The following is a 15,185-nucleotide window of genomic DNA, read 5'->3' as shown; positions in this document are numbered from 1 at the left end:
CTCGCACAGGCTGCAGCCGAGCGCCGGAAGTGACGCACAACATTCCTTGCCGTTTCCAGCAGTTCGCCCATCCCCTGGTAGGTGCGCAGGAACTTCTGCACCACCAGGTTCAGCACGTGGGCAAGACAGGGGATGTGGGTCAGGTTTCCCCTGTCTATTGCGGCAACCAGATTGGCCCCATTGTCGGCCACCACCTCTCCGACTCTGAGGCCTCTGGGGGTCAGCCAAATCCTCTCCTGCTCCTGGAGTTTGGCCAACACATGGGTTGCCGTCAGCTTGGTCTTCCCAAGGCTGACCAAGTGCAGCAGCGCTTGGCAGTGGCGGGCCTTCACGCTGCTGCTGAGGCGGGGGGTTTGGCCAGGTGTGCCGGAGGATGGCAGAGGATCGGAGGAACCTGCTGCAGTTCCCCTGACCCTGCGGGGTGGCACCACCCACTGTGTTGCTGCTGCTGCTGTGCCCGCTGCTGCTCTCCCATCCTCACCCCCTTCCACCAAGCTGACCCAGTGGACAGTGAAGGACAGGTAGCGGCCTGTCCCGAAGCGGCTGCTCCAGGAGTCCATGGTGACGTGGACCCTTTCACCAACCGCGTGCTCCAGCCCTCGCTCCACATTGGCCATCACAAAGCGGTGCAGTGCAGGAATGGCCTTGCGGGCAAAGAAGTGTCTGCTGGGGAGCTGCCAGTCTGGGGCTGCGCAAGCAAGCAGCGCACGAATGTCGCTCCCCTCCTGCACGAGCGTGTACGGCAGGAGTTGGGAGCACATGGCCCGTGCCAGCAAGCCGTTCAGCTGCCGCACGCGACGGCTGCTGGGAGGCAGAGCCCTAACCACCCCCTGGAAGGACTCGCTCAAAAGGCTCTGGCGTGGCCTTTTGCTGACACGGGAATCAGCAGACACAGCAGAGGAGGCCACTGAGGACTGGCTGCCAGAACAGGCCTCAGTGTCGGCGGCAGGAGTTGCAGAGGGGGGAGGAGCAGTGCGTTTCCGCACTCCTGCTGGTGCTGCTGGAGGAGCAGGAGGGCGGGTGGCTGCTGTTGCTGCTGCTGCTGCTGAAGGCTGTGCAGTGATGGGTGTGGTGCCACTGCCAGCAGCAGATGCCTTCAGCCTCTGGAACTCCTCATGCTGGTGGAAATGTTTAGCCGCAAGGTGGTTGATGAGCGAGCTGGTGCTGAACTTTAAGGGGTCTGCACCTCTGCTCAACTTCCGCTGACAGTGGTTGCAAGTGGCGTACTTGCTGTACACAGTGGGCATGGTGAAAAACCGCCAGATTGGTGACAGAAACTTCCCCCTACGGCATGGAAGCGCTGCTGCCTGTCTCCCTGTGGTGGTTGGGGGGGGGGGCTTGGGTGCGGCTGGTGGTGGTACTGGCTGATGCTGCTGCTGCTGCTGCTGAGCCTGAGACACCAGCAGGCTGTGGGACGCTGCCAATGCTTGCAATGATGCGCCTCCTTGCAAGGCCCACAAGCGCATCCTCCTCCTCCTCCTCAGAGCTGCTGAGGACGACATCCCCTGGAGGTGGTGGCACCCAGTCTCTGTCTGTCACCGGGTCATCATCATCCTCCCCCTCCTGAAACATGTCCTGCTGGGATGAGGACCCCCCAAACTCCTCTCCTGATGCATGGATGGGCTGCTTGACTGTCGCCACAGTCTTGCTGTCCAATCCCTCATCCCCCAAAGTGCCCATCAGCATCTCCTCCTCAAGATCGCCAACAACAGCAGACAATTTACTCATGATGCCTGGGGTCAAAAGACTGCTGAATGACAGGTCGGCGAGTGACGGTGAACTGGCCTCCTCCCCAGACCCTGCTGGGCGGCTGCTGCGAACAGGGGTGGTGGTGGTGGTGGTGGTGGTGGTGAGGGTGGAGGCCTCGGATGCAGAGCTGATGGCGGGCTGCTCATCCTCCGTCATGAGTTGCACCACAGTGTCTGCATCCTTTTCCTCAATGGGACGTTTCCGACCCGGCTGGAGGAAAATGGGAGCAGGTGCTACACGCTGCTGCTGCTGTGTCTCTGCAGCGTGAGTTGCAGATGCTCCTGCTGGGCGGCGCCCAAGGCGTCCACAGCCAGTGGCTATGGGAGGAATGTTAGCCACTGACGCTGCTGCTGCTGCTGCGGAACTGTGCATGGTGGCGCGCCCGCGGCCGCGGCTTGCCACAATGCTGCTCCCTCTCCTCCTGATTCCCTTGCTGCCCTTCCCCTTGCCCAAACCGCGCTGGCTGCCACTTCCAGACATCTTCAATGTTTTGGGCGTATAGACAAAAGTTTTTTAAAAGGGCGGGTGAAAAGTGGGGTACTTTAATGGAGTGGGTTGGTTGGTGAGGTGACTGAGTGAGTGTCCCCTAGTACAGTAAGTAAGTAGTAACAGTCAGGAAGTACAACTAGCAGTTACAATAATCAGTAGTAATCACAAGTAAATTTAGTGTGTGTACACTCAGACAGTGAGTGCACGCACGCAGGAGCTAGTAGCCTATGAACACAGTGACTGAGTGTCCTAGACTCCTAGTACAGTAAGAGTAAGTAGTAACAGTAAGTAGAACTAACTAATTACAATAATCAATCAGCGATCAGAAGGAAATGGAGTGTGGGTGTGTGTACACTCAGACAGTGAGTGCACGCACGCAGGAGCTAGTAGCCTATGAACACAGTGACTGAGTGTCCTAGACTCCTAGTACAGTAAGAGTAAGTAGTAACAGTAAGTAGAACTAACTAATTACAATAATCAATCAGCGATCAGAAGGAAATGGAGTGTGGGTGTGTGTACACTCAGACAGTGAGTGCACGCACGCAGGAGCTAGTAGCCTATGAACACAGTGACTGAGTGTCCTAGACTCCTAGTACAGTAAGAGTAAGTAGTAACAGTAAGTAGAACTAACTAATTACAATAATCAATCAGCGATCAGAAGGAAATGGAGTGTGGGTGTGTGTACACTCAGACAGTGAGTGCACGCACGCAGGAGCTAGTAGCCTATGAACACAGTGACTGAGTGTCCTAGACTCCTAGTACAGTAAGAGTAAGTAGTAACAGTAAGTAGAACTAACTAATTACAATAATCAATCAGCGATCAGAAGGAAATGGAGTGTGGGTGTGTGTACACTCAGACAGTGAGTGCACGCACGCAGGAGCTAGTAGCCTATGAACACAGTGACTGAGTGTCCTAGACTCCTAGTACAGTAAGAGTAAGTAGTAACAGTAAGTAGAACTAACTAATTACAATAATCAATCAGCGATCAGAAGGAAATGGAGTGTGGGTGGTGTGTGTACACTCAGACAGTGAGTGCACGCACGCAGGAGCTAGTAGCCTATGAACACAGTGACTGAGTGTCCTAGACTCCTAGTACAGTAAGAGTAAGTAGTAACAGTAAGTAGAACTAACTAATTACAATAATCAATCAGCGATCAGAAGGAAATAGAGTGTGGGTGGTGTGTACACTCAGACAGTGAGTGCACGCACGCAGGAGCTAGTAGCCTATGAACACAGTGACTGAGTGTCCTAGACTCCTAGTACAGTAAGAGTAAGTAGTAACAGTAAGTAGAACTAACTAATTACAATAATCAATCAGCGATCAGAAGGAAATGGAGTGTGGGTGTGTGTACACTCAGACAGTGAGTGCACGCACGCAGGAGCTAGTAGCCTATGAACACAGTGACTGAGTGTCCTAGACTCCTAGTACAGTAAGAGTAAGTAGTAACAGTAAGTAGAACTAACTAATTACAATAATCAATCAGCGATCAGAAGGAAATGGAGTGTGGGTGGTGTGTGTACACTCAGACAGTGAGTGCACGCACGCAGGAGCTAGTAGCCTATGAACACAGTGACTGAGTGTCCTAGACTCCTAGTACAGTAAGAGTAAGTAGTAACAGTAAGTAGAACTAACTAATTACAATAATCAATCAGCGATCAGAAGGAAATGGAGTGTGGGTGGTGTGTGTACACTCAGACAGTGAGTGCACGCACGCAGGAGCTAGTAGCCTATGGACAGTGACTGAGTGTCCTAGACTCCTAGTACAGTAAGAGTAAGTAGTAACAGTAAGTACAACTAACTAATTACGATAATCAATCAGCGATCAGAAGGAAATGGAGTGTGGGTGTGTGTACACTCAGACAGTGAGTGCACGCACGCAGGAGCTAGTAGCCTATGGACAGTGACTGAGTGTCCTAGACTCCTAGTACCGTAAGAGTAAGTAGTAACAGTAAGTACAACTAACTAATTACGATAATCAATCAGCGATCAGAAGGAAATAGAGTGTGTGTTGTGTGTGTACACTCAGACAGTGAGTGCAGTGCGCACACGCAGGAGCTAGTAGCCTATATGAACAGTGACAGTGAGTGTCCCTACGGGTACAGTAAGAGTAAGTAGTAAGTAAGTACAACTAACTAACAATAATCTATCAGTAATCAGAAGGAAATAGAGTGTGTGTACACACAGACAGTGAGTGAGTGCACGCACGCAGGAGCTAGCTAGTAGCCTATAAACAGTGACAGTCAGTGAGTGTCCTACTCCTAGTACAGTATAACTACAATACTATTAGTAAAGGACAGCAGAAATACTGGTATAGATGAGAGAAATAAACAGAGGACAGCTGTCCACAGAGGCAAGGCCCCCCTGAGGCCTAAACCTGTAAGCTTGCAGCAGCTGCCTGTCTCTAATGTAACACACAAGCTACTAACTAAAATACAATGTCTAAATAACTAACAACAATATAGGTGTGTATAGGAGGTGTATGTGAGCAAAAACGCTAGGTAAATGACCACAATAGAGCTCTTGCTAAGGCCCTTGGACCAGTGGGGCCCCAAGGGGCCCTCCCTCAACAACCATGTTAGCTCTTTATTGGTCCTATCGTGGTAATGACCATATCTATAGATGCTTTGAGTCGTGGTATTCATTAACTGTTTCCAATTATGTACTTGTTTTTCGAATACTCTGGCTGTCCTTGGCAGATTTGGTGCTCTATATCAATTGTTATATATTGGGCTTGATTCACAAAAGAGTGCTAACTGTTTGCACTGGCGTTTTTGCGTGAATTTTCGCATTGCGCGCGATTGCGATTTTTTGCGCGAAACAATAACGGTTTTTGCGAGCAAACTCGATTTTTTCCGTGAAAACCATATTGATTTAGTGTGAAAATTCACGTTTGCGTGCGAAAACCGTTATCGTTTTGCGCGAAAATTTGCAATCGCGCAATGCGAAAATTTGAGCGAAAACAGCCGTGCAGGGGGTGGAAGATTCACAAAAGAGTGCTAACTGTTAGCACAGGCGTTTTCACGCGAATTTTCACACTGCGCGAAAACGATTTTGATTTCGCGTGAAAATTCGCGTTTGCACGCGAAACCGTTATCGTTTCGCGTGAAAATTCACGATCGCGCGCGTTACGAAAATTCGCGTGAAAACCGCCGTGCTAACAGTTAGCACTCTTTTGTGAATCAAGCCCATAGAGTGCTTAGGGGGCCCAGTGTGAAACTTGCACTGGGGCCCAGAGATCCTTAGCTACACCACTGCCTGTAAGCCATTATTATCATTACTAATTAAACAGTGCCAAGGAAGATGCTGGCACTATATAGATCAATAACAATAATAAATCAATTCGAGTGTGAAAACAAAGGAATAAAGCGTAGCTTATTTTTACAAAATTATTCTACAATGTCCATACATATTCAAATTAGCTTTTTTCTTTAGTTCTAACACACGAATGTCTCCAATCCTGTAATCAGTCATTCAGCATTTTTAAAAAAAAGAAAAGTCACTCTGCAGTTGTATTTTTCTTGGAAAGCCACAAAAAGTTATTCTATGGGCAAGGTGAGAAAGAAGTAAGGAGAGATCACTTATGAGACACATTTAGTGAATCCAAACCAACATTGCTAAGAAAGTTTTCTTTAAATCAACCCTCATGGTTTTAACAAAAATCTGATCAGATTGTCACTTTATTTGGATTTCTACATCACAATGATTTTTAAAACCAGTATCGTCCTTCAAAATAAATCTAAGATTTCAGGATGGTTTTCTCCACATTTGTCTTTGATCAGTTGGGACCTCACTGTGTACATACCCACCCACACTTCCATCCTCAATGAGATTGAAAAATTCAATTTCTTATTTCTCCTGATGTTTGGGCAACTGGGTCTAATTTTTATCATTTATGGGCAGTGTAAATTCAGATCAACTCCCCTCAATCAAAGTATTACCCTCTGGTCCTTAAAAGTTCAAAAAGTGTCCTCAGATTGTGCACGCTAGACTGGTGGATCTTAACCTTGTTAGAGAGGTACAGAACCCCACAACTTTCATACGTGCATTCACCAAAGCCTTCGTAGACCAAAGCATAGATATATATATATTTTATTAGTACACAAAATGAACCATGCATCAGTTGCATGTAAACTCACTGTTTTAAAAGTATAAAACCAATAAAACATAATTGTCGCACAAAAACAACTCAATTAATATTTACTTAGCAGAAGCAACAAAACACACACTTCCACCGAACCCCTGCTGAGATTGACTCCCCAAACCCCTGGGGTTTGATTGAACACAGGTTTAGAACCACTAGAAATATTTGTAAAGCTAACCATATATGGCGATGATGACCCGACATTCCAAGGGAATTGATTCCAATCCCAATTAGATAGTAATCAATTCCTACATCACAATGCGAACTCAATTTCGATAGACTTCAGCAGAATTATATATCGATGAATCTGCATGTGTTGCACTCCGCGATGCAGTGTATTGCTATGGGCCATTGATCTTCTGACCCACCCTTGCACTGAGATTTTCAACATGTCTGATCAGACTGTCAATTGATGGTAAAACGGAGGAAGGAGTTTAGGGCACCAGAACTTATACGCATATAAGCTCCGAAATGCTGAGCTGGTCCTGTGCGGATTTATTTAGACATGGACTGTGGACAAGCAGGGATGTACGTTTCATGTCATTAAAATGTGTTATTACAGGCATTGCATGGCAAGACAAGACAAGACAAATAACATTTATATTGCGCTTTTCTCCTGGCGGACTCAAAGCACCAGAGCAGCCACTAGGACGCTCTCAGTCTATAGGCAGTAGCAGTGTTAGGGTCCGCTCACACCTAAAACTGCGAAACGCAGGCGATTACCGCTGGCGTTTTTCAGGAGTGATCTTTCCACAATTAACATGAAAAAATCACTGGACACTGTTTGGGAGCGATCGCGATTAGCGGTTCTATACATGCTAATCGCAATTGCTCCGGAATCACCAGCAAACCGCTGCATGTAACACGTTTGCGGTTAACGCTAACCGCAAATGCAGCAGTGAGAACACTGCCATAGTGTTACATGTGCTAGTGGTTTGCCTTGAGCGGGAATCGCGCGATTACCGCTCAAGTGATAACGGGCCCTAAAAGGAGACTTGCCTAAGGTGCCCTACTGAATAGGTGCAGGCTTACTGAACAGTAGCCAAGATTCAAACCCTGGTCGCCTGTGTCAGAGCAGAGGTAGAACCCTTAACCAACACACTATCCAGCCACAGCCCAGTTGTCAGATGTCTGTTGGCATCCTTTCCCTAAAGATAGGTCTCTGAACTTCAGCAAACAAGATTTTTAAAAACCGGACTTTACCAAAAGATGTGTATGTATGGAAACTGTCCCATCAGCAAGAAAATGATACCCATCTTGCTACACATGGTCTGGTACATACAGGTGAAGCTCGAAAAATTAGAATATCGTGTGAAAGTCCATTTACAGTATTTCAGTAATTCAACTTAAAAGGTGAAACTTATATATGAAATAGGAACCCTTTGCAGGTGTTTTGAATTAACTAGCTGATTAGAGTCTGACACTCTGAGCCAAGTATATTGAACATTTTTACAATAGTCTAATGGTCTGAGATTTTGATTTTGGGGTTCTCATAAGCTGTAAGCCATAATCATCAACATTATAACAAATAAAGGTTTAAAATATCTGGCTTTGCAGATAATTTCAGATATTAGTTTCACCTTTTAAGTTGAATTAATGAAATAAATTGACTTTTTCACAATATTCGAATTTTTCCAGTTTCACCTGTATTTACATAGTACCCAAGATGTCAAGTGGGCAATGGAATGCATTTCCAGGAAGGGAACAAAAATCCTTTGCAAGTCCATGAGAAGCAGATGGCTCCTATGTAAACAAAAGTTATATTATGCCCTTGTAGTCAGCTAAACTGGCAATGCATTGCTCCATGTGCTCCAGGGTCAATAGGGTGGGATCTGTTGAAGTACTTACATCAAAAGGAGGAGGAAAAAACAGAAGAAAGAAATTCTGGCTTAACGAGTGAAAACCTGATACAGCTGGATCCACTGTACTGAACTAGTTAGCTGTAGGCGGGGATAAGATCGAGGGTGGGGCTAGACAGTATATAATGAAAGTGGCTGGTCTCTTCGAACTATGGCTCCTCTACTGTCTTACCACCTGGTAAGGGGTCATCGGTTTACCTCTCCTGGTGCTGATTTACCACCTGGAGGTCTTAGACTCCCACCTTCTGGGCTTCTCCTGCGGTAACTGCATTTTGGGAGTACTTCTAAGTCTGCCAATATGTCGTCCGAGGTAAGAATATTTCTTATTTATTTATTTATTGCTATTATTAAAACACTGTTGCTTTTTATTTGACAAAAGTCAACTGTTGTACTGATTATTTTGAAACAGAAGTCAATGTTTACCTTTAAGGACAAAATATAGAAGGTTACCTACAGTGACCATAGTAGCCAGTAGAATATTGACCCAGGGGATGCATATGACAGCTGTTCAATATTAAATAGGGTTGGATCACCCGAGGGTTTACAGTTTACCTACCTATATTGGTTACCAACTTGCCAACTTGTTTGGGTTTTTTTTTCCCCAAAATTTATTGCATAGCAAAAATGTTTTGTTTTTTTCCTTATTTTTTATTGGATTAAGAAAAAAATATCTATTTTCTCAATATATTTTAATACATCTATTGACAGAAATTGAGTAGAACTTCTGATCAATTTATATTTATATATTTTCCATGTTTATTCAGTTTTATATATATTCAACTATTCCTTGTTTGCCTGAGGCTGAGGGTTTACAATTTACCAATATTGGTTGCCAACTTACCATTACTCAATTTAACCAAAATGTTACATTTTCCTGTTTTTTGGTTCTTAATATTCATTGCATAGAAAAATGTTTTGTTTTTTGTTTTTTTCATTTGTTTGAAAAAAATGTATCTATTTTCTAAATATATTTTAATATGTATATTGGCAATAGTGGCAAATTCTGATCGATTCTTAAAAACAAATTGATTAGTGTATGGTGGATGGTAAATCGTAAACCCTCCATGAAGAGCCGAATATATATAAAACTAAAAATATATATATTATAGTTTTATATGTATTCGGCTGTTCATGGAGGGTTTACAATTTAACAATATTAGGTGGCAACTTGCCAATACGCAATTAAACCAAAATGTTCAATTGTCCTGTTCTGTTTTGGGTTTTTACTTAATATTCATTGCATAGAAAAAATGTCTTATTTTTTTATTTGATTAGGAAAATGATCTATTTTCTCATAATATTTTAATACATATATTGTCAATAGTGGAAAATTCTGATTGATTTTTAGAAACAAATTGAATAGTGTATGGTGGATTTTGGTGGTTTGATTTTTCAAATAGTACAATCAATGAAGAAATCTGATTACATAAAAAAGACTTTAAAAAAAATGGTATGGTGTATGGTTACCTTAATATGTACAAATGTCAGAAAGAGGCCAGACCTTGGGGCCAATCATGATTGGCGCCTGACACTAAAGCCTGATACACGCTTTCAGTTATGTTTGGCCATTGTCTTCCTACTCAATTCGCCCGCTAATGACACGTCTGTACAGAACGAACCTCCAATATGCTGGCTCTTTAAATGAGTTTGAGGGACACTGAGACTTGTTGGCATGAAGATAGATACTTGGCTGAAAAGACTTGAATAACCACTTCGGCCAAGTTTTATCTAGTATGTGAACAAAGCTATGGACTATGGTAGGAACATTTGATGATGGTAGGATTAGATTGTGAGCTCCTCTGAGGACAGTAAGTGCCATGGCTATGTACTTTGTAAGGTGCTGCAGAAGATGTCAGTGCTATATAAATACATAATAATAATAATAATATGGTAGGACATTAAACTATGACTATGGTAGAATTAGATTGTGAGCTCCTCTGAGGACAGTAAGTGCCATGGCTATGTACTTTGTAAGGTGCTGCAGAAGATGTCAGTGCTATATAAATACATAATAATAATAATATGGTAAGACATTAGACTATGACTATGGTAGAATTAGATTGTGAGCTCCTCTGAGGACAGTAAGTGACATGACTATGTACTCTGTAAGGTGCTGCAGAAGATGTCAGTGCTATATAAATACATAATAATAATAATAATAATAATATGGTAAGACATTAGACTATGACTATGGTAGAATTAGATTGTGAGCTCCTCTGAGGATAGTAAATGACATGACTATGTACTCTTTAAAGTGCTGCAGACGATGACAGTGCTATATAAATTAGATTGTGAGCTCCTCTGAGGACAGTAAATGACATGACTATGTACTCTGTAAAGTGCTGCAGACGATGACAGTGCTATATAAATACACAATAATAATATGGTAGGACATTAGACTATGACTATGGTAGAATTAGATTGTAAGCTCCTCTGAGGACAGTAAGTGACATGACTATGTACTCTGTAAGGTGCTGCAGAAGATGTCAGTGCTATATAAATACATAATAATAATAATAATAATAATATGGTAAGACATTAGACTATGACTATGGTAAAATTAGATTGTGAGCTCCTCTGAGGACAGTAAATGACATAACTATGTACTCTGTAAAGTGCTGCAGACGATGACAGTGCTATATAAATACACAATAATAATATGGTAGGACGTTAGACTATGACTATGGTAGAATTAGATTGTGAGCTACTCTGAGGACAGTAAGTGACATGACTATGTACTCTGTAAGGTGCTGCAGAAGTTGTCAGTGCTATATAAATACATAATAATAATAATAATAATATGGTAAGACATTAGACTATGACTATGGTAGAATTAGATTGTGAGCTCCTCTGAGGACAGTAAATGACATGACTATGTACTCTGTAAAGTGCTGCAGACGATGACAGTGCTATATAAATTAGATTGTGAGCTCCTCTGAGGACAGTCAGTGACATGACTATGTACTCTATAAAGTGCTGCAGTGGATGTCAGCGCTCTATAAATACATACTAATACAATAAAAAGAATAATTTATTTTTGCTGTACAGTGTTTAACCCTTTTCCCAGGCACAGCTCTAAAAATTCTTTTGCTGTAATCAGAAGTGCAGAAAGTGGCCAAAGTCTGACTCCTGACCGGCCACTTTTAATGATTTATTTGACAACAGATAATTATGGAGCTTCTGGGCAGACAAAAAACAAGCTCTACAAGTACATAGCTCTAGGAAATATCTGTGTCGGGTGTGAGGCTTCAAACCATTCTGCCAGCAGCTGAGCTGAACACTTACAACTACTTAGGTAGGAGAGATAACATGAGTTAAGTCTCATACATACCATAGATTGTTCAGCCATTCGGGGAAACCCCTGCTGAGAACCTAGTGTGTGTACAGCGGCCTCCGATGCTCCCCGATCGCAAGAGATTTGGCCCGCCGGATCGTCTCGTGCGAGTGCAGCCCGTGTCTGTTGTTCTCCCTCATTTCCTCTCTCGTTCTGCTGTGCATCTTTCCTCCAACTCCCTCCATAGAAACAAAACACACTGCTAGCCTGCAGGCTAGGGAATGTGTCTGTACAGAACTCAAACTGTCGCCTGCAGGATCAAGTCCTGAACCTTGCAGGTGACAGTAGTCTGAAGTGTGTGTTTTGCTTTGAGGATAAACGAATGCTAACCTTCTATCTCTAGCACCCAATACATATGTAGACACACACACACATGCACACACACAATGGCATAATAATAAACCCCATGACCCCCCTGCAATGGTGGGGGGAACTGGAGACTGTAGGGGCCCGATCCTCCTCCCTCCCCCTCTAGTGCAGAGTAGCACAGAAAACGCTGTTATATTTAACCAGTCCACACTGTCTCTGGTCGCCTCTTCATGCCAGGAACCCTATGCTCACTGCTGACATCTTCCATCTTCCGATGACATGATCAGAAGCTGCAGGATGTCAGCATAGAACGCAGGGCTCCGAGCAAGAGCAGGAGACCAGAGACAGTGTGGATTCCGTAAGTATAACAGCTCCCTCTCGTTCCCTGCGCTACTCTGCATGGGATGAGTGGAGGAATCAACTGGCCACCACTAAGGGGGAAGGGGGGTTGTGTGCAGGGAGCCCTTCAAAAATCTTGCTGGGGGCACTGATGTTGTGCACACACACTATCACATGCCCTGCAAAAACCAAACACATACACACTCACACACACACACACGCATAAACACACAGACACACAGACATACACACACGCAGACATACACACACACAGACACACACACTATCACATGCCTTGCAAAAACCAAACGAACGCACACACACTCACACACACACACACACACGCATAAACACACACAGACATACACACACACACTCACACACACACACAGACATACACACACACACAGAGACATACACACACGCAGACATACACACACACAGACACACACACTATCACATGCCTTGCAAAAACCAAACACACACACACTTACACACACACACGCATAAACACACACACAGACATACACACACGCAGACATACACACACACACACAGACACACACACTATCACATGCCTTGCAAAAACCAAACACATACACACTCACACACATAAACACACAGACACTCAAAAACGCATGCACACACATCACAGGGGTGTAACTATAGGGGAGCAGCCCCTGTGACTGCAGGGTGCCCCAAAGCTGTAAGGGGACCCCAACTACTACTTTACTCCCTCTGATAAAGGGGTCCATCCTTCAGATCAGGTGTTTTTGTGGCTGCACTTGTTATTGGAGTGAAGATCATGATGTTGACACTTATTTTATGACACTTGCAATATGGGCCCCTGGACTGTGAGGGTCACCAAGGATAGGCAAGGGAAAGTGTGTGACCATTGGGGGGCCCCATCAAAATTATGCTGGGGGGCCCATGATTTGTAGTTAAGCCTCTGCACACACATGCACACACACCTGCACACACACATGCACACACATTTACACTGTGTGTATGCCAAAGTACAGAGAGGTGACAAACTGGCAAAGTAGGCTAAAATTCATGGCTTCATGGTTCTTTACAGCAGAGTTCCCCAACCCTGTCCTTAAGGCCCACCAAAAGTACATGTTTTGCAGAATACCACACACATGCACAGGTGGGGTTATTGGAGTCTCAGCAGAGCTGATTAACAACCTTTGTGGCTTTCCACAAAACATGCACTGTTCTGGGCCTTGAGGACAGGGTTGGAGAACACTGCTTTACAGGATCCACATTTTATTTTCACCTTGTTGAGATATTCTCAGCTTTGGAATTTGGTTTATTATGTAGAATGTATTGTTTCTACCCATCCAGTAACTACCAAGTGTATTTACATAAGGGCAATGCCTATCTAAGCATCAGTCTAACCTACCAACTTTATTTTCCTCTCTGTTCCTGCAGAAGCCACCGGATGTCTTCACCATCACAGTTCCAGAAGACCCTAAAAGTCAGGAAACTGAAGGAACTAAAGCTCTGAGCAAGAAACAGAAGAAGGCTCAGAAGAAGGTTGAAAGCCTCAAGAAAGAGCTGGAGATTGTAAGTCACAGGAACAATTATCCTCTTGGAGATCAAGATGTTGGCATTTCAGCCGTCTCTGTTTATCATCATCGATTGGGATACATGATCTAGCAAGTGAAGCGTGCATTTAGTTTATACTCTAGTGAGTTTGATGCCAGCAATAGCCTATAGTATTAACATTGGTAATTTTACATGAACGATATGTTATGTTAAATATCCCACCCATGTCAAACTCCTTTCCTAACCCTTTTCTCACACTAACCCTACTGCTACACCTAACACTAGCCCTCCTACTACCACTACACCTAGCACTAATGTTACTGTCGCTTATGCTAACCTCACTACTACCACTGCTCTCAACACTAAACTTACTTCCCCCGTGCCTAACACTTAACCCCACTGCTGCTACACCATACTAATTTCACTGCGGCTATATCTAGTACAAATTTTCCTTGCACTACACCTAACTCTAACCTTTCACTACACCCAACACTAACCTTTCACTCCACCTACCGCTAACTATTCATCACATCCATTTCCAATGCTTGCGCTTACTTGCTGATTCTTCTGTCACAATCCGGCGCACTGCAGCTGCAAGTAACATTGCAGGCCATAGGACTGCCAAAGTGTGGTGCAAAGTGCAGCATCAAAAGTAAGAGCTTTGCAAGCAAAAGTTGGTGGGGGAGACAAAACCTTTAGTAAACAGTTCTTACCACAGTTCTCATGGCATGCTTCAAATGTGATATCTATCATAGTTATATTAACTAAATGTAATTGTTTCAGGTGGATCACACATTAACTGTTGGGGAACTGGAGAAGAAATACTCAGTTGACATAAAAGAGGTACATTTCAGTTAATTATACTCATCCTCTAGTTGGGTTTCGGTGATCTGTAAAAGGATTCTCAGCACAATGTTTAACATATTGTCATTCATTAAAAATAAGTACGGAAAGTAATGTCAGGTTTTCAAAAAGTAAGGTTTAATTATAATTGTATTGTCTTAGAAGCTTTCAAGAACTGCCAGAGTTCTTCATCAGGCAGGTATGCCTTAACCACTTCGGTACCAGCAGCCTCTGCCTCCTTAAGGACCAGAGGCTGCTGGTACGCTAAAACGCTGCATACCAACGAATGGGCGCAATAATCCATCGCTCCCACCGGTCACGCTACTCTGTCCCCGCCGCAGGCTGCTCTCTCTGCCGTCTCTATGACAGCAGAGTGCTGTGTGCCGGTCAGGAGCCGCTTTCATTGGCTCCTGACCCTGTCACTCAATGTAAGCCAATGGGAACGGCTTACATGAATGACAGGGCCAGGAGCCAATGAAACTGGCTCCTGCCAGGCTCACAGTGCTCTGCCGTCATAGAGGTGGCAGGGCAGCACATTGCGGCGGGGGCAGAGTGGCGAGAGCGTCGGG

At 44.3% G+C, this 15,185-nt stretch overlaps 1 protein-coding gene across 1 annotated transcript in view; it reads left to right on the top strand.

Annotated features, from left to right (window-relative positions):
- The first annotated feature begins 8,538 nt into the window (after window positions 1–8,538).
- LOC137522194 (potassium-transporting ATPase alpha chain 2-like) overlaps window positions 8,539–15,185 on the top strand; it is a 32,533-nt gene continuing 25,886 nt past the window's right edge. Inside the window, exons 1-3 of the mRNA XM_068242225.1 lie at window positions 8,539–8,550; window positions 13,612–13,791; window positions 14,557–14,616. Coding sequence (XP_068098326.1) covers window positions 8,539–8,550; window positions 13,612–13,791; window positions 14,557–14,616 — 252 coding nt within the window. The remainder of the gene's footprint in view (window positions 8,551–13,611; window positions 13,792–14,556; window positions 14,617–15,185) is intronic.

This window comes from Hyperolius riggenbachi, chromosome 6, assembly GCF_040937935.1.
Source record: "Hyperolius riggenbachi isolate aHypRig1 chromosome 6, aHypRig1.pri, whole genome shotgun sequence".
Taxonomy (NCBI): Eukaryota; Metazoa; Chordata; class Amphibia; order Anura; family Hyperoliidae; genus Hyperolius; species Hyperolius riggenbachi.
This window is presented reverse-complemented; position numbering and strand designations above follow the sequence as displayed.